Source organism: Stegostoma tigrinum, chromosome 5 (assembly GCF_030684315.1).
Source record: "Stegostoma tigrinum isolate sSteTig4 chromosome 5, sSteTig4.hap1, whole genome shotgun sequence".
Classification (NCBI taxonomy): Eukaryota; Metazoa; Chordata; class Chondrichthyes; order Orectolobiformes; family Stegostomatidae; genus Stegostoma; species Stegostoma tigrinum.
This window is the reverse complement of record NC_081358.1, coordinates 79,023,235-79,046,889: the sequence shown is the minus strand read 5'-3', so window position 1 is coordinate 79,046,889 and position 23,655 is coordinate 79,023,235. Positions and strand designations below refer to the sequence as shown.

Here is a 23,655-nt window from a genome sequence, read left to right as displayed (position 1 = left end):
AAGAGATCAGGCCTTAAGTACAACCACTGTATTCAATGGTTCAAACTTGGATCTCTTTATATCTGGCAGTCGGGCAGCAAACAAATGCAGCAAGCCTTAATTTTGGGTGCTAACATTCTGCACCCCCCGGAACACCTGAAAAGCATTCAGAAAAGCATGAAAGCCTTTAATTCATGGGCAAGCCAAGCATCAGTCCCTTTATATATGTAAGTGAGAGCTCAATGCTCGTGTGAGATACCATTGTCAAAATTGACTCATTTCTTCCTCATTAACAATAATAATACCATAAACTCAAAACCAAACAAATGACTGAAGTTTTGAGCAATAATTTGTTGAACAAAACTTCGCTAGTTTGGTGGAATTTACTGAAACTTTTGTATATCCTGAAAATATAAAGAAATGTGAAAAATATATATCTGACTGAAACATTTACCATGGGGAGAGGTTTTGAAATATGATGCCAAAATACCGACTTTTCCAGTAATCAATTCGTAACTGATTTCCTTCAGGAATTCATTCGTAGTAAGCATACTTTCTGCCAGCATTCGGGATTGATAATGACCTGATGAAAACAAGTACATCTTTGAAGTGATTTACTTATTGCTATGACACTGGATACAATTCTACACTGTTTAAATCAGTTACACACTGTAAAAATATGCAGTTCAAGCTTTTACAATTATGAGTAAGTTCAATTGGAAGGTTTAACAAGATGAAAATTGAAGAAGTTGTAAGAAAAATTGTTTGAACTTCTGCCAAAAACAATCATCAGTGTGACAATGATATCAGTGAGGCAGAATAGTGATTTGGAGAAATTGCTGACGATATCATTTTGAAGCAGATAAATTAAGATCAGCAGAAATTTATAGTGAGATTATGCATTCACTGGAAGTAGTCCCTTGCAATTTGCCTTGTAAGGGATGTGCAGGGCTTCTTCCATTACAAGGCAGGCTAGAAAATCACAAAAATGGAAGGAATGAATGAAGGAATGAAGGACTTATTGTCATATACATCTTGAAGATACAGTGAAAAGTGCATTGTCACCACAATCTGGCACCATTTTGAGTTACAATAATAATAAAAATAAGAGTTCGTCTTCTGTTCAAATTGAGTTCTCAAGCACTGCTCAGGGCTTCTGCGAGCTCTCTGCAAAGTGTTCTGGTCCTCAAAAAGTTACAAATTGAGAACAGCGACTATTATGCTGATGCTCCAAAAGACCGTGGCTCTGCTGCTGCCACCTCACTGCCACCACCAAGAATCAAGGCTCTTTAATTCATGGGCAAGCCAAGCATCAGTCCCTTTATATATGTAAGTGAGAGCTCAATGCTCGTGTGAGATACCATTGTCAAAATTGACTCATTTCTTCCTCATTAACAATAATAATACCATAAACTCAAAACCAAACACATGACTGAAGTTTTGAGCAATAAATTGTTGAACAAAACTTCGCTAGTTTGGTGGAATTTACTGAAATTTTGTACATCCTGAAAATATAAAGATTTATTTTATTTATCTTATTTTTATTACTATTGTAACTCAAAATGGTGTCAGATTGTGGTGACAATGCACTTTTCACTGTATCTTCAAGGTGTATATGACAATAAGTCCTTCATTCCTTCATTCATTCCTTCCATTTTTGTGATTTTCTAGCCTGCCTTGTAATGGAAGAAGCCCTGCACATCCCTTACAAGGCAAATTGCAAGGGACTACTTCCAGTGAATGCATAATCTCACTGTAAATTTCTGCTGATCTTAATTTATCTGCTTCAAAATGATATCGTCAGCAATTTCTCCAAATCACTATTCTGCCTCACTGATATCCGCCACCAGGAGTCACCACTCTGGGCACCACTGCTGCCAAGAGTCCCCGCTCTGGACACCGCAGTCGCTGAAAGTTCTTGCTCTGGGTACTACTGCTGCCTAGAGTCCTCATTCCAGGCAGCACCACTGCTGCAAGGTGTCCTGATCCACGCTGCCATAACGGCAGCCACCATCCTGCCAACAGCGTGCCAGCCTCAAAAATGACGAAGGAAAAAGGGAAGAAAAAGAAAAAAGAAAAGTACATAGACAAAAATGATGCCACCAGCCTGAAGGAGACAGCCTCCAATGAGCCCAAATCTATCTACCATTCCAGCACCATCTTTGGAACTGAAGCATACATATCTCACCCAAGTATGTCTTTGCTAATTTCTTATATGCTCTATCAATCACTCTACAGGATTTCTGCAACAGTCCTGCAGAACCCCAGAAAGATACTCAGGATGAGGATATTTCAATTACTGTACATTTGAACTATTTGATTTTTATGGTAGGGTTCTCGGTGTTTTATTTGTGTGCTACTTGCAATCCAGCTGTTCTGATGGAAACCTAAGGATGAATTTACATGTCTCTGATGTTACCATGGAACCACATTTATAGTGCACGTGGTAACCCTCCAATCTGTGCCATCCCCTGCTCAGGCTACAGTCATAAAACCATAATCCTAACCAATTACGTTTTTAAAACTGACATTATGTATGGTCTGCATTACTGAGATTAAGCAAAAAAGGGCTCAATGGAGAAAAACATGTAGACTGCTTGTTCAGATAGCCCACCAGATCTCAAACCAATCAGACAGCTGATTAGCTCCTGGCAGGTTTTCTCTTGGAATAGAAAGTCCAGCCTAGGGAATTGCCAGCTGCCTGACCGTTGTCTCAAGGACTCAGTGCCATAGCAAAGGCAGCAGCTTCTACTGGGACAGCAGCCCTCCAGATGGAGGGTCAATACCAAGGAAGAGAGGGGTTCAAACAGAAATCTCTGGTTCACCTCAGCAGGTCTGGCAGCATCCATACTGAGAATCAGAGTTAACGTTTAGGGTGGAGTGACCCTTCCTCAGAATGGAGTGGTTGTTTGGGGATGTGGGTGGGCAGGGTTTTTACACATGGGGAGAGGGTCAAGTGCTAGAAGTGAGGCTCTCAGGGCCAGTGACCTATCCCAGATCCTGTCCTTCCACAAATTAGTGCCGATTGAGGACTCCCCCCTCCACCAGCCCCCAAACTGAAACCTTGCCCAACCAGATAGGTGCCATACCTGGAACTGAAAAAAAATTGTTGTTAATTGACCATTTAAAGATCTTAATTGACAGCAGGGCAGAACCATTCAAACTTCTGCCCTGAACATGCTCTGAGGAAACTGGAGGAAGAATAGACATCATCACAGTGCCAACCTGCACAATTATCTGCTCTTCCAAACATTTTCCCTGCCTGTTCTCAGCAGGACAAAATTTCACCCTTAACAATTAAAGAATGAAAACAAGTACTGCGCATGAGAGAATATAAGGATTGATTTACAAAATTCTGCTCTCTGCCGGAAACAACGCCCACAAGCCGGTTATACGAGAAAAATCAAAGGGACTTTCTCCATTATTTCACAGTGAATACTGCTTTAGTTCCAGAGGGAAACAACTGATGCCAAGTTTAACTTGAGAGTCACCATGCATGTGGCAGTGTTGAAAGGCAGGGTCTTCATTGTGTCGGGCGTTAGCATTACACTGTGCTGCAATCTGGCTGTCCAGCCAACCAAGCATAATTAATCCCCATAAACCTGTTCTTAGATACTGCCCCTCTAATGAGCACCATTAAAGTCATTCAAACTGAAGTTCTTTCTCAATCTTCCAAATTAACAAATGGCAAATTGTGATACATATTTTTCCTGTAGCAGTACAGTAAGATTGCTGGAGCCACAGAAACAAGCACTACCTGGGGCTCTACAAGTGGAAGTACTAGACTCAACCTCATGGAGGAAGAACTACCAAATGTCCCACAGAGGGAGCCCTGCACCAGCCACTGCAAACTGAGAACATTATGCTGAAATTCCCACAGTGGGGTAGGTATTGATGAGTACCTCCTCATCGGAACTTATCAAGTGGGAGCTATGACTGAGAGCCCCACAAAAGATGCATTATTCTAGGAGCCCAGAAGAGGAAGCATTGCACTGGGAGCACACCCAGATAAATCTAACCCAATGGGATTAGGATCAGATACAATTCTCCATTTCGCCCATTCTCCAATGCCTTTTCCAATTAAGCACAGCCAGTGCTTCAACATGAGCTGCCTAGGAAACAGCATTAAACTAATGTTTACAGCCTGTTGTGCTCAGCCACGTGCAAAGGAAGGATCTATATTTATTTACGCTTGTTTTGAAAAGCGTTGTGCTCACCAAAGTGAGGGATGCAGCCAAAGAATGAAATAGCCAGGAATCACCACCAACAATATGTTTCAGCAGCTTCAACATCAAAACAACAGTACCTCCTGCACAATTCTTTTCATCAACCTTACACAATAGAATCATTTAATTAGTAACAAATTAGAAACAGTCTTTAGGGTTGTTGTGATGCAGTAGAAGTTTTCCTTCCTCTGAGCTTGAAAATCTGGGTTCAAGTCCCACCAGTTCCAGATGTATGTCGTAACATGTTTAAACAGGTTCATGATAAATATTTAGAAACCACGCTTTGTTCTGGGCAAACTGGGGCAGCACGGTGACTCAGTAGTTAGCACTGCAGCTTGACAGCACAAGGGACCAAGGTTCATTCCACCCTCGGGCGACTGTCTACGTGGAGTTTGCAAATTTTCCCTGTGCCTGCGTGGGTTCCCTCCCACAGTCCAAAGATGTGCAGGTTAGGTGGATTAACCATGGGAAATGCAAGGTTACAGGGATAGAGTAGGGGATTGGGTTTGGGTGGGATGTTTTTTGGAGGGTCGGTGTGGGCTTGATGTACTGAATGGCCTGCTTCCACACTGCAGGGATTCTACAATTCTCAGATTTGGAATTGGATTGAGAACATCTCATTGTCTTTTGTACAGGACTCTCCAAAAAGCAGATACAGAGGACAGACAGCTGAGATCAAGGCTAGAATCTAAATCCCAATGGAGCATCTAGGAGGCAGGAGAAATAGAACTGTAATAAACGTAAATAGCCAATCAGAAGCCGATGCGAGATTTGTCCTGCAAAGACACTGCACAACCAGTTAATCTGCCTGATTAGTGGCTCTGGTTTTAGGGATCAATATTGCCCAGAACACAAAACTATGACCAAGATGAGTTTAAGAAACATCACAGTTTCATGGCAGTTGGCAGGCCTGTACAAACAACCAACTTCCTTAACAACAAAACCAGGACGCACCACACAATGCAAACTATTTGAAAGGTAGGAAAACATGTGCTCCTAATATCTGTGGACTTCGTGTCTAATTAGCAGTTTCAGTGGTTGAGTGATGTGGTTTGGATCTCAACTCATGTTGCAAAATCTACCATGATAGGAAATGGAGACAGAAACCGAGCACTGACGTAACACATAAAACACGAGAATATGTTCCAATTGATTTTCTCATTGGGTATACAAGTAAAAGGCTATCCCAAGTAGCTAGTTGGGGAATATTGAGACCTTTCGGAGACTAGAAAGCCTGCATGGGTCTTAGAAGCACCTCAAAAACCAAGACAGATGCAAGTAGGTAGCCCACACCTTGCCCACAAGGACCATCAAGTTTTGCTGATTTGACAAGAGGCCAGAAATATAGCTACAAGCCTGGGACCTTCATCTCAGAGAATTAACAAATATAGGGAGCTAGCAGGAAGCTGGAATTTAAGGCCATGACCAGCCATTATCATATTGAATGGAGTGCAGGGTTGCACTTTGGACTACATGATACACTCTCACTTTGTGTCCTGCCTTTCAAAGGAAAGTCCAGGCATAGGAGGACATTTGGGCTTTGTAACTGACCAAGCCAAGAAATCAGTGCACAGCTTCATGTGTAAAAATATGCCTCTAGTATGCTGAATCTGTTGAGCAATCCGCAGCAGAGCCAACAGGAAAGCTAACCCTACTCTTTCATCATCCTCATATTGAACTCGCAATCTGAGGAATGATATTGGACAAACAAGCCCTGTGTCAAATGTATAGGTAACAGCTAAAGAGCTTAACAGTGTATAATAACAGTCATTTTTGATAACATAATGACCAAATTTCCTACAAATCAGCAATTGACACTTGATAAATGGCTGGTTAAATAACAAATTAAATATCTTTCACATAAACTAATAATATTTTCAGAACTTAACTTTTTAATCACAAAGTGTAATTTCAGACCAAGTATTCTGTTAAGAAAACTATTAGCTGCAGTTTACATTTAATTATCAGTGGATACCTACAAATAAAAGTAAAATTCTACATACCTAAAACAACCACACAGAATTCAATTCCCCTCATCTTTGATGTATAAACGACTACTACATAGTTAGGTACTTTCTGATGTAGATGGACATCACCAAATGTCCTTAAAGTCTCCGAAATGCCTTCTGCCAGGGAGTTCTGAGTGAAAACTACTTGCACCAAATCTCGTGAAACACTGGCAGCAAGTCGAGCGAGCCAAGGTAATTGTCCTGGAGACACGGTGGAAGGAGGGCCTCCCATTTGTAAGGATCTATCTTTAAGGCTCGGGTCCTGTATTGCTTTTAGCATAATCTGTTCGAATTCCTCCCTTAGAGGCATCTGGTCTGGGCCTGAAATAAGCAAATATACCCACATTATTTAAGTATCAAATAATCAAATATGCCCAGATAACTCTAGATCATGACTTGATTTCTGATGAATTTTGTCTTATAGTACCTGAAAAGGAGGCAAGATGGATAACCCTTCCGTTGCCTCGCTTAACCCACAATTTGTACCTTCTTCTGCTTCAAATATTTAATCAATTTCATCTACCAGCATACTTACCATTCAGAAATGTATTGTAAGGTGTGTGATTTACATATATTTTAATATTTAGTTTAGAGTCTGGATTTTGAAGTACTGGCATGTGGATTTTGGGGTCGACGTATATGAGGGGGTTTAATGATTAAGTTTCCAATATTTCTGGAACAATGATTTTTTTAAAAAACAAGTATGCAAGGAAAAGAATTCCTAGGTGATAATCTTAGGTAAATTGGGAAACTACACAGTAAACTACGGTTCAGTCAGAAGCACTCTTGCTTCTAATTCAGGAGAATGTGAATCCAAGTCCCAATCTAGAATTTGACTGTAAAAGTCAAGGCTAACTCTCCAACACAGTAAGACAGTTTGTTTCTTTTTAGATCAGAATGACACACTTCTCACATCTGATAAAACATAGTAACACCAAAGTTATTGAATGCTTCCATCAGTCTCTCACTGCAATTTCAGTCAAAACTCTTCTCATTGGCTGCATAAAGTTCAGTTGGATCTTTAGAAACCTGGCAGTCAATTCTAGTTAAATATCATTAATATTTCAGAGCCATTTTTCCAGCAAAAACATTTTCCAACCTCATTGGAAAGTAAAAAACAAAAGAAAAAGAATGATTATAATCTTATGTTTCTTTAAGAGAAAACAGAAATCTTACCCAGGTGAATCAGATATTGTATTGTCAAGAGGATCATGTTTTCCACAGTTAAGGTCTGGCTGTTGGAGATTCCCAGCCGTTCCAGTTCAACTGAAGTCAGCTGTGGAAACTTGTAACAATTCACAAGTAGTGGACTCACTACAATATCACCAACATTGCCATAAAAATATGGTAAAGTGCCATGACCTGCAAAATACCAGAAATGTTTTAGTGTTTCCTTAATATCCATTATCAAATCCAATTGTCTAGATTTGGGTACATCACAAAGATATCACTGTGGTTCAAGGGCGATCATTAACTTTTAAAATTTAACTCAAACTTTCAGTTATTAACTGAGAAAACTACATTACAAAGTTTCCTGTTTTAAATAAAATACTTACATTTTACAAAAATTAAACTAAGTAAGCACTTCTAATTTAGTATTATATACATTTTGTAAATGCTTAGATGTTAAACCAAAAATCTCAATAGACCATCCCCATTCTGTTTTCTATTCTACCCTAAAAATTCCTATATAATTTCCAAGATCTTGAAGGACTTTCAGTTCTCCTGCTGGAGCCTAATCAAAGAGTGCCACAGTTCTCAGCAAGTCATTTCATTTTCCTCAGTTTCACAGTTTGATATTTAGACTTCTGGCTGGGTTTGACTGCCAAGATTTTTCAAGAGCATTGTAATTCAGATTTTATTATTTTAATTTCTTTTAAAACTGTGCTCTTCATTCTTAACATGGGGTCCACTTACAATATCTGCTTAATAATTCAAGATCAGGAACACCCCTGGTTCCTGATGGCCTCCATTATCTTTGCTCTTGCTGCCTTCAAATCTTACTCCTGGCAGCTTTTTCTCCTTCAGCCTGTGTTTATCAGAACACACACATGTAAACCCTAAACACAAAATAAACTTCTCCAATATATAGGCTATCCCCACAGCAATATGGCATACTCAATGTTTCTAATAGAAATGTAAATTAATTATATTTCGTCTTCAGAAGACAAAATATCAGCCCTTTCGCTGGACTTACTGGTCTCAACAAGAAACCAGAGTTTACCAGCGGCATTTGGCTTCTTTGATCTGAAAAATCTACTTGAATAATTGAAACCTCTCTGACTTCTATTCCAAGTTCAAAAAATTATCCAAGCTTTAGAGTTTACTTTAGAGTTGTTCACAAATTTTTCAATCAAATGTTTCCATATATCCATACTTAAAATCTAGTTCTTAAAACTAGAAGTTCTATAACTAAAACATATAGATTATGTCAAATAGAAATGTTTTGAATCATATACGTTAAACTCTAGAAGAACATTCCTGTTATTAAATCATTGGCAAAACTGCCATATTCATAAGGTAAATGAGCTAAGTGCTCCTGAGGTATGGAGATCAGACAGCCTCTATATTAATCCCTAATCCAGGGGGATTGTGCTTAATTTCAGCCAGCACGGTGACAGGATGCTACAGTTGGTCTTAACATCCTTGAGATAGAACAGGAATAAGCTAAGACTGCTGCCCCAGTTGTGATCAATAACTTCACTTTGATGCTTAGACATCACTTACAATTAGGAACAACCAAAAAAATTCTAGATATACAAATGCTGAAGAGCACATGGGAGGTATAACAATGAGATTCTATGTTATAAGGACTAAATACCATTTCTCACTTGAGCTACTCCAATCCTTCAGAAGACTGATTTTCATAATCATGAGGGCAAGATCAAATTTAAGCTCACAAACTTGGTTATTTAAAAGTTGTTAAACCATACACAGACAAATAAATGTGAAATGAGTCTCAACACTTTACAACTTGATCCTGTAACCGTTCTTGTAAAAAATAGATCATATGCCTCAGAAGCAGTTTAAAATCACATGTTTTTCTTGGTCAATTGTATAAATCCTAATGTCGTTTGAAGTGAAAGGGAGAAAGTCATTTTAAAAATATACATTAAAGTCTAATACCCAAAGAACCAGATTGCACAGTGGAGTATACTTGTCCTGAAATAAAACACAGGGAAACCATAGAATTCCAACAGTGTGGAAGAAGGGCATTTGGCCCACTAAGTCTACACTGACCCTCCAAAGAGCATCCCACCCAGACCAACCCGGTTAACCTGCATAACCCACCTGGCTAATCCACCTAGCCTGCACATCCCTGGATATTATGGGTGATTTAGCATGGCTAACCCACCTAAACTGCACATCTTTGCAAATGTTTGCAGATAGCAGAGATAAGTTTTGAATTACTGCAACATAGCTGAAGTTTCTATTTTCATTAGGCCAAAATAAAAACAGAATCAATAACCTTCATTCAGCAAGGTCTTTATACAGGGCACACAATATTTCTAAAGATAGTTTGACATGTTTATATTAAATGGTACAATGGATTACAGGGCTCTGACTTCCTGATATGCGAGGAAAAGAAACAGGGGTAGGAGTAGATTATATGACCATTCGAGGTTGCTCCTGCATTTAACAGGATAACGACTGATCTTCAATTCCAAATTCCAGCCTGTTCCCATTTCCTTCAAATCTCAGGGAGATCAAAAGCTGTCTCAGCCTTAAAGGGTTCAATGATATAGTATCCACAACCTTATTGGATAGAAAATTCTTTAGGTTTAGAACTGTTTGAACAAAGTAGTTTCTCCTCACTGCAGCCCTAAATGATCAAACCATTATACCAATACTTCACTTCATGGTTTAGCTTCCTTGACCAACACAAATAATCTCTCTGCTTCCAGTAAAGTCCTTCAGAATCTTGTATATCACAATCAGAAGGTGTCATCCTTCTAAACTCCAGAAATATGATCAGCAGATAATGTTTCATACTGCTGGTATAAACTCAATAAATATCTCTTTCATTAAAATACAATACAGCCCATCTTATTTTAAATTAATTAAAATATTTAAAAACACAAATCTTAACATGAAAATTCTACTGAGGAACAATTAAATAACGATACTGTAAATGTTAGATCAAGAATAGCAAGAAAGTTACATACCAATCAGAATAACAGGTCTCACTCCAGAATTGCTTAATAAATTTTCAGGGATGATAACAGTTTCCCCTGCAGGGATCGCCTGTGGCTGCAAAACTCCAGCTATCATTGACTGAGGAACAGGAATGGGCAGCAAAGTATCTATGCAGATAAACAATGAGGAAATGAAGTAGTTTTAATGCTGCTCAGAATGCTCACATTAAAAACAAATTACAAAGGTAAATTGCTTTCTGAAACATGATACCCGATTGAAAATGTTGGTAATCCACAGTAGCATGCAGTACTTTCAAATTATACTAATAGTTTCTAGGTCACACATACTGCCTATAACCAAGGCTTCTTCAGAGATGTCCATGTTTGTCTCAATTTGCCACAGTTTATAATACCACCACCTTTTTACACTGCATAGCATAATTATAAACTTACACAACATTAAACCATAGTACTTTTAGGGGGAGTAAACTAAAAAACATACTGTACACGTGCTCCTCTGACCTACTGATGATTGGACCGGGGTGGCAACCAATGGTGTAAACCAGGCAGGGGAAAATCTGCTCCAAGGTATCTTGATATAATGAACAAGACTGGCTCTATGGCAAGATCAACAGTTTAACATGGAGCGACATCATACTGTTGTCTGGTTGTCCATATTTCACGGTGTTAAAATTACAATTGATCCATCATGCCTTTAAACTTTGAACCTCAGTCAGGCTGGGGCAGACAGCAAGGAGTGCTGGCTGAACAGGACTGTAAGGGTGTTGGCTTATGGGCAGAGTTTTAGATGAGCTGAAATTTGTTTAGAGTGGAAGCTGGAATACTGGACAAGCAGACATTTCTGCTCATCTAGCACTGTAACAAATTATAGGCAGTGGAAAGACTGAGAGAAGTGACAGTGAGGTGAGTATCACCAGTGTATTTGATAAACCTAATTTCCAAATGATGTCACAAGGGGCAGCATAAGGGATACATCAACTGTGACAGAGAGTTGGGATAAGGGGTCATTTTCAGGATGGCAACCTGTTTATAGTGGAAGTCACAGAGATCATTGCCGGGGCCAAGTTTATTTACGGTATATGTTAATGGCTCAGATGAGGCAAGGGAATGTACTATTGCCAAAGTTGTGGATGACAAAAATACGTGAGAATCACATCAAGATTTTGCAGAGCAATGCAGACAGGTTTAAGCAAGTGGGCAAAAGCTTGGCAGGTGCAATATAATGTGGGAAATTCGAGGCAATGCACATTAACAGGGAGAATAGAAGAGCTGAATATTTTGAAAATGGAGAAAGACTACAGAAAGCGACAGAACAGAGAAATTTGGGAATCTTCAACCATGTATCACAAAAAACCTAGGAGTAAAATTCAGAAAGTAATAGGGAAGGCAAACAAAATATGGTTCTTTATTTCAAAGGGAATGCAGTATAAACATAGGGCATATTGCTAAAACTATACAAAAACTAATCAAACTACAGATGGAATACTGTGAACATATTTGGGCTCCTTATCTGAGGAATGATATACTGGCATCAGAGGCACTAGGCTGATACCACGTAAGGAGAGTCTGCCTTATGAGGAAAGTTTGAGTAGCTTGGGCCTGTACTTGTTGGAATATAAAAGAATGAGACAAGTTTATTGAAACATGCAAGATTCTTGGGGGGTTGGTGACAGAGTGGATGCAGAAAGGCTGTTTCGTTTGTGGAGGTGCCTAGGACAATAGAGCTTAATCTCAGAATAAGGGGTCACACATTTGATACAGAAATGTGGAGAAATTTCCTCTCTCAGAGGGTTGTGAATCTGTGGAAATTTTTAACATAGAGGGCTGATTAAGTTAGGTCATTAAATATATTCAAGGCTGAGACAGGCAGATTTTTAGCCATAACAAGGGTAATAGGGAAAACACAGGAAAGTGGAGCTGAGGACTATCATTTCAACCATGATCTCATTGAATGATGGAGCAGACTCAATGGGCTGAATGGCCGTTGCTCCTATGTTATATGTTCTTATCTACTTGGTTATGTAAGAAGTAGCAATGAAAGAGTTCACTCTTAAGCTGATGTATTTTCAGTCATTTCTTACCAGATCTTGTCACTGGCTGCACAGCTGGAACAGGGGCTACTGCAGGTGCAGATATGGGGGACCCAGGTGACCAACCACGATGACGTTTCTTAGGCGGCCCAGAGCTTGTCATAATGGCTGTAAATAATGAAAGCAAGGACTTTTATGTTTAAGGAATAAACAAATATTTAACTTACAGTGCATATTATTTTTGGAAGTACTGTGATGAAGTTGAAAACTGTGATCATAAAAAGGATCAATACAGCTTGTATGAATGTTCAAAAAACTTGAGCAAATTCACAGGGAGGAAGAACGGGGAAATAAATGCATACAGCAAACATATAACCTATGTCCCTGTTGGTACTGATGTTATGGGTCAATGGTTGACATAGTGCAATTAATTTGTAGGCTCTTGAGAGGGGTCAGCAAAGCCATTTGAAAAGCAAACCAAGGGCTTTATTTCTGGAGGGACAGAACTGAAAAGTTAAGAAAATTCTTTCTGCCTTCAGTAAGGGCGTACCTGATGTACTGCACACAGTTTTCGTTGTCACATTAGCAAAAAGGGTATAAAGGCATTAGAAAAGATGCAGAGAAAGTTTACAAGCATGGTATGAAAAATAATTGTGTATACCTATCAGGAAATGATCGACAGGCCAGGTGTCTTTTAAAAAAGCCTGAAGGGTGATCTAACGGAGATTTTTAACATTACAAAAGGTTTCAAAGTTTGCATGCAGAAGGACTGTTTACTCTTGTGGGCAACAACATAACTAGAAACCATCAACATAAGGTAATCATCAAAAATTTCAGTAGTAGATTCAGAAGAAGCTTCTCAACCAAAAGAATGTTAAGAATGTCACCACAGGGTGTGGCTTAAGTAAACAAAATAAGAAAGAAACAGAAAGCTATGATGATAAACAGATGAGTAAAGATGGAAGAAAGCTTGAATAGAGGATAATTACTAATAATGGGCTGGCTGAACCAAATGGCAAAATACAGTGTCATATAATTGACATGATAATAATTAAGTACGACATGGAGAGGAAGAGCGCATCCTTGCTAGCAATTCATAAACTGTCCTATTTCTTTGTGGAATTAGTGTACTGCCCTGGACCTTTCAGACTATAGTTCATGGTTTTAGAAGATGCAGTGTCAGGAACCTTGGTGAATTTTTGCAGTGCATCATGCAGATGGTTAGTACACCCTGCTGCTATTAGCACTGGTGGTGCAAGGAGTGGAGGTTTGTGCAAGTAATGCTAATCAAGCAGGCTGCCTTGTCTTGGATGGTGTCAGGCTTCTTGAGCATTGTTGGGGCTGCACTCATCCAGGCAAGTGGGCAGTATTCCTTCAGTCTCTTGTCTTGTGCCTTGTAGATGGTGGACAGGCTTTGGGGAGTCAGGAGGCGAGTTACTTGGTGCAGGATTTCTAGCCTCCGACTTGCTCTTATAGCCTCTGTTTTGAGGTTAGTCCAGTTCAGTTTCTGGTCAAATGATAACTCTTGGGGTGTTGGTAGTAGAAGATACAGTAATGCCTAAGCCCCTGAAAATCAAGGCGAAATGGTGATGGTCATTGTCTGGCATTTGTGTGCTGCAAATGTTATTTCCCACTTGTCAGCCTAAGCGTGGATACTGTCCAGACCTTGCTGTATTTAGACATGGACAGTTTCAGTATTACAAATGGTGCTGAGCATTGCACAATCACTGGTAAACATCCTCACGATGGAGGGAAGGTCATTGTTAAAGCAACTGAAGATAATGGCGCTAGGACACTACCCTAAGCAACTCCTCCAGAGATGTCCTTGAGCTGAGATGGCTGACCTCCAACAAACATAGCCAATTTCCTTTATAGTAGGTTTGACTCGAAACAGTTCTCCCTGTATCCCTATGACTCCAGTTTGGCTGGGGATACTTGATGCCACACTCGATCAAATGCAGCATTGATGTCAAGGCCAGTCACTTCTCAACCTCACCTGTGGAATTCAACTCTTTTGTCTATCGAGTTTTGACAAGATTTGTAGCTCAGGTTGAGGTTCTGGATGTAAGTTTGCTCGCAGAGCTGGAAGGTTCGTTTACACACCGACAGCTGTGCTGGCCCCGCTACCGCAGAGCAGACTAACGCCACGCCGGTGCCCTACTCATTCCCCGTCGTGTTGTACGCCTGCCTGGGCCCAGCGTGGCATCGGTCTGCACTGCGGTAGCGGAGCCAGCACGGCTGTCGCCTTTCCCAGCACGGCTGTCGGTGTGAAAACGAACCTTCCAGCTCAGCAAGCAAACTTACATCTTTTGTCTATGTTTGTATTAAGGGTCTAATGAGGTCAGGTGCTGAGTGGCACTAGTGGGACGCAAACTGAGGGTCAGGGAGCAGGTGATTGCGAAGCAAGTGCTATTTGATAGCATTATTACGGCACTTACATCAACTTACCGCTAATTGAATGTAAACTGATGAGGCTGTAATTAGCTGGGTTGGATTTGTCCTGTCTTTTGTGTATGGGACATACCTGGGCAATTTTCCACATTGTCACGTAGATTTGAGTGTTAGTTTGGTTAGAACCTCGCAACTTCTGGAGAACACATCTTCAATACTGGGCTGGAATGATGTCACAGCCCACAGCCTCTGTAATATCTAATGCCTCCAGTCATTTCGTGACATCACATCGAGTGAATAAAATTGGTAGGAGACTGGCATCTTTGAAGCTGGAGACCTCTGGAGGAAGCCATGTTGGATCAAACACTCAGCACTTCTGGTTGAAGGCTGTTGCAATTGCTTTAGTCTTATCGATGTGCTAAGCACCCATCAATAGTTTTGGAACCTCCTCCTCAAGTTGATTAATTGTCTACCACCATTTATGACTGGATGTGGCAAGACTGCAGAGCCTAGATCTAATCCAATGGTGGTGGAATCACCTAGCCCCATCAATCACTTGCTGCTTATGCTGCTTAGCATGCAACTAGTCTTGCTTTGTGGCTTCACCAGGTTGACACCTCATTTTTAGATTTGCCTGTTGATCCTGGCATGACCGCCTGCACTCTCTACTGAACCAGGGTTGATGCCTGGCTTGATGGTAATGGTAGAGTGGGGGATATGCAGGGCCATGACATTGTAGATTTCATTGGAGTACAATTCTCCTGCTGCTCATAATGCTTCATAGATGTCCAGTCCTGAGTTGCCAGATCTGGTCAAAGTCTATCCTACTAGCACAGTGATAGTACCGCACAAAATGGTGGGGTGTATGCTCCATGTGAAAGCAGCACTTCGTCCACAGTTTGTTCAGTGGTCAGTCCAACCAATACTAATTGTTGTGACAGGACTTACCCTGGGATGGTGACAGTGTTGTCTGGGATACCATTTGTAAGGTGTGATTTTGCATGTATGTCTATGTGTAATCATTTCAGGTTGTGGCTTGACATGTCCAGCACTCAGCTCTTCCATTTTGCAGTGGCCCCAAGATGCTAGTAGGGAGAAGTTTGTACCTTTGACATGGTGTGTTAGCTGTTGTCAGCTCCAGTGTTTAAGCATAATGCAAGGTGGTCATTCTGGTTTCCTTCCTTATTTCCTTTTTAGTGATTGATACAACTGAGTCACTTGCTAAAGCATATCAGAGCACATTCAACATTATGATTTGATTTGGAGTCACATAAAAGACAAACCAGGTAGAGATGGCAGATTTTCCTTCTCAAAGGACATTAGTGAACAAGATGGTCTTTTATGACCATGGTTTCATTGGATTTTTAATTCCAGATTTCTTGTTTGTTTTCATTGGTGTCAAATTCCACCATCTGTGACAGTGAGATTCAAACCTGGTCCCATGGAACATTCCTTGGTTTCTGGATTACTAGTCTCATGGCAATACCACTAGTTCATCACCTACCTGTAATGAATGACTAAAGAATTATTTCACATTGAATATATTCCATTTTACAATTATAAATTTCCTTTGAAATACTGGAAGTGTCAGATTGTACCTCTAATATGAGAATACACTTAACTGTATGACAGTGAAGAATGTAACTGAAGTGGAATGCTTGTGCCACTGGTGGTTTGGATGTGATCATATACATCCACAATGCACATGAAGCTTATTTGCAAAAAAAATTATTACTGGTTTAATGGCTTAGCTCAAGCACAAAGTACTTTGATCTCCTATTATAAAAACAAATTCATGATGATTAGAAAATGTTCTTACTGTTATCTCCTGAGGTTAAGCCAGGACTTGATGAAGTTGAAATAGTTTGAAGCCGAGGTAAAGAAGCACTAATGAGATTGGATTTTCCACCATTGTTGTTACTATTGGTATTACCATTAACTCGCACAGATCCAGGTGACTGGCCATTTGTAGAGGCAGCTACATAAGACATAAGTTGAGACTAATGAAAGAAAAGTTATTATTAAAGATTTAAAAGAAGGTTGTATCAAATTAATGTTAATCCATATTTGAAGCACTTATTCAAACCAGTTCTTTTAATATTATCGCTACATGGACCTGACATTAAACTGGGGTTGTCACTTCATTCTGTTTCACTATCATCGATATTTAATTTAGAGTCTTTTGCTTGAGTATGCTTGCTATTAGAATTTATACACCAGCTTTGATGGGTGGTACCTAATGAGGAAATTATATTTAGAACTTCAGTATGATGAAGAATGTGGAAGTATTATACAAATTTGGCTCATAATTAAATTCTATTTCTGAGAAATGAAATGTAAATTTGTAATTTGCTAAAATTCTTTAAGCTGACATTCCCTAAGCAATGTTTGCACCAGACAACTGTCAAGCAATGACCATCTCCAACAGGAGAGGATTCTAACCCTTGGTATTCAAAGGCATTATACCATCATTGAATACTACGTAAATACAATGACTAGGAATAGTCAGAGACTAGGAATTCTGAGGTGAATAACTTACCTCCTGACTCCCTAAAACCTATACACCATCTACAAAGCACAAATCAAGAGAGTGATAGAATATTTGCCACTTGAGCAGAACTAGATGAGTGCAGCTTGAACTGAGGAAGCTTGACAATATACAGAACATAGCATTACATTTGATTGGCAGTCCAACCACCATCTTCAAGATTTACTCTCTTCACCACCAACAGAGTGGCAGCAATGTGTACCATCTATAAGAAATATTGCAGTAACACACCAAAGCTCTTCTCCATCACATTCCAAATTTACAACCCCTACCACTTCAAAAGACAAGTGCAATGGATGCATAGGAACAACATCACCTTTAAGTTCCCCTCTGAGTCACACCAAATCCTGACTTGGAACTATATTACCGCTCCTTCACTGTCTCTAGGTCAAAATCCTGGAATTCCCTCCCATACAGCACAGTGGATGCCCCCATCCAGTGAAATGTTTCAAGAAGGCTGTTCACCATTAAGTATATGGTTAAATCCTAGGTTATCTTTTTGGTTCTTTGATAGGGCTAACATTCTGAGTACCACATCTCTGCTTTATCTGTAACACCAAAACTTCCTCATCCTTAATGTCTGTAGATTAACATAATAAAATTTTTTATGAAATCAGCTTCCATTCTTTCAGGTGTATGCCATGTTTTGGCAATTCTCAATGAAAAATTCATCCTCCGTCTAGAAGATTTCCCAAGACATGAAAACCAATGATATCTGATTATTCCTTCAATTGTCAGTAGAAATAGGATTTCACCACCTATTCTACCAAAATCTCTCATCAACTTACTCTAATAACTCACATCTTAATTTTCTCCATTTTAGGGAGAACAAATTTTCAAATACCTCCTCATAATCAAAGTTCCTCACCCCTGGTAAAATCACAATAAAGCTTCTGTGCACCCTTTCTAACTCTTTTATATATTTTCTGAACTGCTGATGTAGGTTTCTATCTTGTTACTTACAAAGCCAGATGAAGGAGCTTAGTCGATTGCAGTCGATAATTATGGGGAGCATAGGGAATACATTTAAATTGGAGAGAATTAAGAGTTTTGCCAATCAAACACACGCATTGAGCACAGGGATACAGCCCTATAAAATTTACTCTATTGTTTAATGCACCACAATATCTGAAAAGAATTGAAGAGAAGATGAAGTAAATGAATAAGTAGAGATTACAAGACGTCAAGTCTGGAGCTTTAATATTTGCAGTTTTTTTGAAGAAGAAAAGGTCATGAGAGGAAAAGAATGAGTAAATAATAAATGCATTCATTTCATTCCAGTGGTAATGCAGCAGGAAAAATGACGAGTAAAACAGCAGATCAATGAATTACAAGGAACAAAACAAAATTACAGCTAAGCAATGATCATCATAATGCCAATAAACAAATAAGAAACATCATTGTGTGACTATATCCAAACACGTAAGAGAAAATTTAGGTCAACTGTTTGAGGAAATACCAAGTGGCTTCAGACTACCTACATTCCCAGAAAGACAAGTTAAACTGAATGAGTGCTCTTGAATAGATTTCACAAATCCTGCCCATCCCATGCCAGCCCAAAACCAGAAATGTTAGGGTCCTGATGGTAGGCGAGATGGTGTCCCTTAATGGTAGCAAGTTTTTCTAAAAAAACTGATCCACAGTTGAAGAACAACAGAGAGACACAGGGGGAGAAAAAAACACCTGTTATTGGAGGTTTCCCAAGGTGTTGCATGGATAGAGCCAGAGGTTTTGCTATGTTTCCATTCCTGGACAAGTCCTGGCATCCTGGGTAATTGGCAGCAGATGATACTGGACAGAGACTAAATGTTGACTCTGCAATGTATGAAGTATTATATTTTATACAACTTTTATTATCACATAGTGCAGCCAAGAGTTTTATAAAATTGAGTACTTGGAACATTCAGGCACCAATCTTGATAATGCAGCCTTTTTATCATTAATCTGTTTATGCCACTTAAATTTATCATCATAATCTGTGCCTTCAATAACACTGAATCACAAATAAACTTAAATGACTTTGAAGTAGCAGAAAAAAAGTACGAAAATAAAACATTTCTAATAATCTTGCAGCTGTAGTTTTTAAAAAATCAAAATGATTCAGGACATTATTAGCCACTATGCCATTGACTTTATGATTAAATAATACAAAAAAATGGTTTGTTCAGCTGTCTGCTGATACGTATAACAACTAATATAATGCAGAACTTTGTCAAAATTATTTGCAGTTACAAGTTCTTCACATTGCAGTAAATTCAGATATTTCTAACCTGACAATTACTGCTCCCTGCAAGTTGAACTTAGCTACCTTTAGTACAACAACATTTCAATAAAATACTGATATTCATTCAATGAATGTGTCTTTTGCACAACACACACAATTACATTTTATATTACCATTAATTATACACAACAATACAATTTTAGTTTTCTGTGTTTATATTTCGTCTCTCCACCTCTCCCTCATGCTAAGTTAATGTTCCGCTTCCCCTCTCCCTAATATCAAATATCAATTAACTTATGTTAACCATCATAGTAAAGGAGCCCCCTGCAACACTATGTTAACGAACTCCTACAATAGTTAAAAGCAGTTTCAATTTTCGAACTGAGCTATACTGACCTGGAATAAAATCAATTCACATTCACTTCTTGGTTGCTGTTGACTGAGCTGATCTTGGCTAAAACTGATATTTGGGCACTACAGTTGTTCTGTGCATCTCTGTGGTAAACTTACTCATTGAGAATGGCCATATAATTACATTTCCATGCTGAAACTGTCAATCTTTCATCCAATATGAGCCAATGTCTTTCAGAGAATGGGAGTACAGAACTGGAAACACATTAGTGTTCTTTAGGTATCTTGACACCACAATACAAAGATGCAAGGTTTGCCCAATGAACTTTTACAAATTAGATTGCAATCTTCGCCAAAAAGTTGAGTGAAGATCAACTTTCATGCAGGGATGTAGCAGACAAGTACAGAAATAGTTATGTTTATTCTGACAAAGCTCTTCAGGGTCAGCTTGAAACCAGCATGGCAGTCTTCAGTCTGCTTCCCCCTCTCTCCCTCTTTATTCCAGAGCCCTCTCCCCATCCCCCTCTCTGACCAAGGGTCTAGGCCCAAAACGCCAGCTTTTGTGCTCCTGAGATGTTGCTTGGCCTGTTGTGTTCATCCAGCTTCACACTTTGTTATCTTGGCAGTATTTGGATGTGGATCATTTGGTTCCCTTCTCAACCATGATGCATCATGCAGACAGACCCAAGGAAAAGAAGATGAAAGAACATTGTAAACATACTGACACCATGTTCCCAGCAAGGAGCTGTACCAATTCACTAGTATTTCCCTCATGTAAATTGGGAATATTGGAGCAGTGAATAGTTCCTCAAAAAGAGGGAGTCTTACCCACTCTGGCAAAACAGCATACAGGCTTCAGTGTGTTTCAGAGGAAACCTTCCTCTTGTGAGAAAAAAAATCCTCATTATTCTTTCACAGTGAAACACATTGCTGCTTTCATCTGTGTTGTGTCACAAACGGTATTGATATATCTAGGCTGTCAAAGCAAAGAGCAAATGGCACCAATTATGTACCAAGTTAATAATTTCAAATGCTTCACATTGCACATCAGGTTATGAATCTACATACTCAGCAACTACAAAAACCTACCTGTCTGAGAACTGACAACAGTAGTGCTGTAACCACTGGATGACACAGCATCTATATTTGGAGAAGGCGCAGCAGCACCCACGACTGCAGCAACCGACTTGGTGGAGGGTAGCGCAGATGAATAACTGCTAGGAGACTGACGGGTCCTGCATTCTAATAACATTTCAAAGGACATGTTATTATTTTTAATTCAATCTCAGGCCTACTGACATTTCATGGCTATGCTTGTGTTACACGTTTTAAAAATAAAATCAAGGCCTCACACTAGACACGATCACACGATTATTCTGAAGCAGGGTCAGTTTCCTCAACCAGCTCTATGCTTCGTCAACACATACTCTCTCTGATGAGAGGCTGAGGTAAGAACTGCCGATGCTGGAGTCAGAGCTAACACAGTGTGGAGCTGGAGGAACACAGCAGGCCAGGCAGCATCAGAGGAACAGGAAAGCTGATGTTTTGGGTCAGCACCCTTCTTCTGATGCTGCCTGGCCTGCTGTGTTCCTCCAGCTCCACACGGTGTTATCTCAACCTCTTAATAGCCTCTTTATCATGAAACAGCAAAAATAAATATTAATACAGACAATGCATCCCAAGTTGGGATCATAAGTCTCAATCTATTTCTCTCAGTTCAGTAATGTCCCTTCAACTAAGTACTTTCATCTTAATGAATTAATTCTGGCAAACTATGCATTTTACATAATGATGTCCATTCTCATCAGGCAGAGGAATTTAGACGAGGCGCGTTCATTCCAATCCAACTCATTTATTTACATGTACCTGTGAGCAGAAGAGTGGACACTTCTGCAATACAACATGAAGAAAAATTAAGGCAGAGGCTTTTACAATCAAACACTGGCGTACATCAGCCACACCAAAGTTTCCGGCTGGATTTCTAACCATAGTTTATACCACAGCCTCATTTTGCTTAGGATCTTTATGGCTATTCAAGAAGAGACATTTTTATTCATCTTTTTGGGCTGGATTCAAACCTTCATTTCATTATTAACAGGTATGATAAACTGATAAACTCTGCACAATTCAAAATTCAAGACTCAGGTACTACAATGAGAGGCAGTTCAAAGTAGTTTAGACATTCTGTAACCAACCTGTTCAGAGAAGTTGTGACATCCCTCAGAACAGGTGGGATTTGAACTTGGTTCTGAAGCAAAGCAACTTAGATACTTGCAATAATAACTTGCTACCTCACATATCATTGCCATGTGCTACAAATAACAGAGGAAATTTTCTTGTCCATAAATAAGAGATGGTCCTTACATTTCTGCTAAGTACCATTGTATAAATAACTCAATTTGTGAAGACTCTTTAAGTATACATCATCATCATAGAATCCCTGCAGTGTGGAAACAGGCCCTTCAGCCCAACAAGTCCATACTAACCCTCAGAGCATCCACACAGACCTGTACCCCTACAACCCACCTAATCTATACACCCCTGAACATGATGGGTAATTTAGCATTCCCAATCCACCTAGCCTGCTCATCTTTGGAAATGTGAGAGAAAACCAGAGCACTCGGAGGAAATCCACACAGACACAGGAAGAATGCGCAAACTCCACACAGACAGTTGCCCAAGGGTGGACTTGAACCTGGGTCCCTTGCGCTGTGAGGCAGCAATGCTAACCACCGACCCACTGTGCCGCCCCATAAAATATGGTTTTTCCATTCTAATGAACTGCTTATTCAGACTAATATAAGATTGCACCAAAATACCTGGCAAGTTAGTTGGAGACACTAAAATAAATCCAGACAACCAATCTGAAAATCATTGCTCAATATAGATCAAGTGGCTAAGCTGCTAGAATGTACCAGGTTATTTACTGAGTATAATCACCTTTCCAGCAGATGAGTGGTCCTTTGGAGAAAATACCTTCAGAGTTTTTGACCAGGTAATATTTTAAGTGCTTCTGCTTCTTCGGCTGGGTTGTCAGCTTTAAGTTGATGTGATTGGAAAACTCAGTGAAATACCGAAATCCTTTCTCCCCACAGCCAATGCAGTTCCCCGAGAAACCTGTTGTCATGGGAATGGGAGTAAGGGGCAAATGGTGAGAATGCTGACTTAAATGGATATGACTTAAACTTCACGAAGACAAACATTGCTTGTTTTGAGCCTTTTCTGGATTTCCATAGCTCATGTGGCTAACTGCGGTGTTTCACGTCAACCTGATTCCTACAAAATAAGTAACCACAGAAAGTGCTGAGATTTGTCTGACACAAATGCCAGACAACGACCATCTCCAACAAAAGAGAATCTAACCACCATCCCTTCACAGCCAATGAAATTTCCATCACTGAATGCCCGACTATCTACGTCCTGGTGTTACCATTGATTGGACCTGTCATATATTTACCATGGCTGCAAGTGCCAGTCAGAGACTAGGAATCCTGCAGTGAATAACTCAACTCCCAGCTCCTCATTTGCCTGTCCACCACCTACAAAGAACAGAGAAAATGGGGGCAGGAATAAGCCGTTCAGCCCTTTGAGCCTGCTCCACCATTCAATATGATCATGGCTGACCATCCAACTCATCATGCTCCTGCTTTTTACCCATTCCCCTTGATCCTTTTAGCCTTAATTATATCTAAGTTATTCTTGAAAATGGTCAATGTTTTGGCCACAACCTCTTTCTGTTG

The 23,655-nt window shown here is 39.7% G+C and overlaps 1 protein-coding gene across 5 annotated transcripts in view; it reads right to left on the bottom strand.

Moving 5' to 3' along the window:
• Positions 1 to 23,655, bottom strand: part of greb1l (GREB1 like retinoic acid receptor coactivator) — a 327,170-nt gene that overhangs the window by 64,872 nt on the left and 238,643 nt on the right. For 4 of the 5 annotated variants that reach the window (XM_048529559.2, XM_048529560.2, XM_048529561.2 and 1 more), the window contains 9 exons: positions 22,856 to 23,032; positions 21,005 to 21,157; positions 19,024 to 19,155; positions 16,612 to 16,770; positions 12,453 to 12,569; positions 10,381 to 10,518; positions 7,391 to 7,576; positions 6,209 to 6,535; positions 434 to 562 (listed from right to left, as the gene is read on the bottom strand). In XM_048529559.2, coding sequence (XP_048385516.1) covers positions 434 to 562; positions 6,209 to 6,535; positions 7,391 to 7,576; positions 10,381 to 10,518; positions 12,453 to 12,569; positions 16,612 to 16,770; positions 19,024 to 19,155; positions 21,005 to 21,157; positions 22,856 to 23,032 — 1,518 coding nt within the window. The other variant, XM_048529563.1, reaches the window with a different exon arrangement.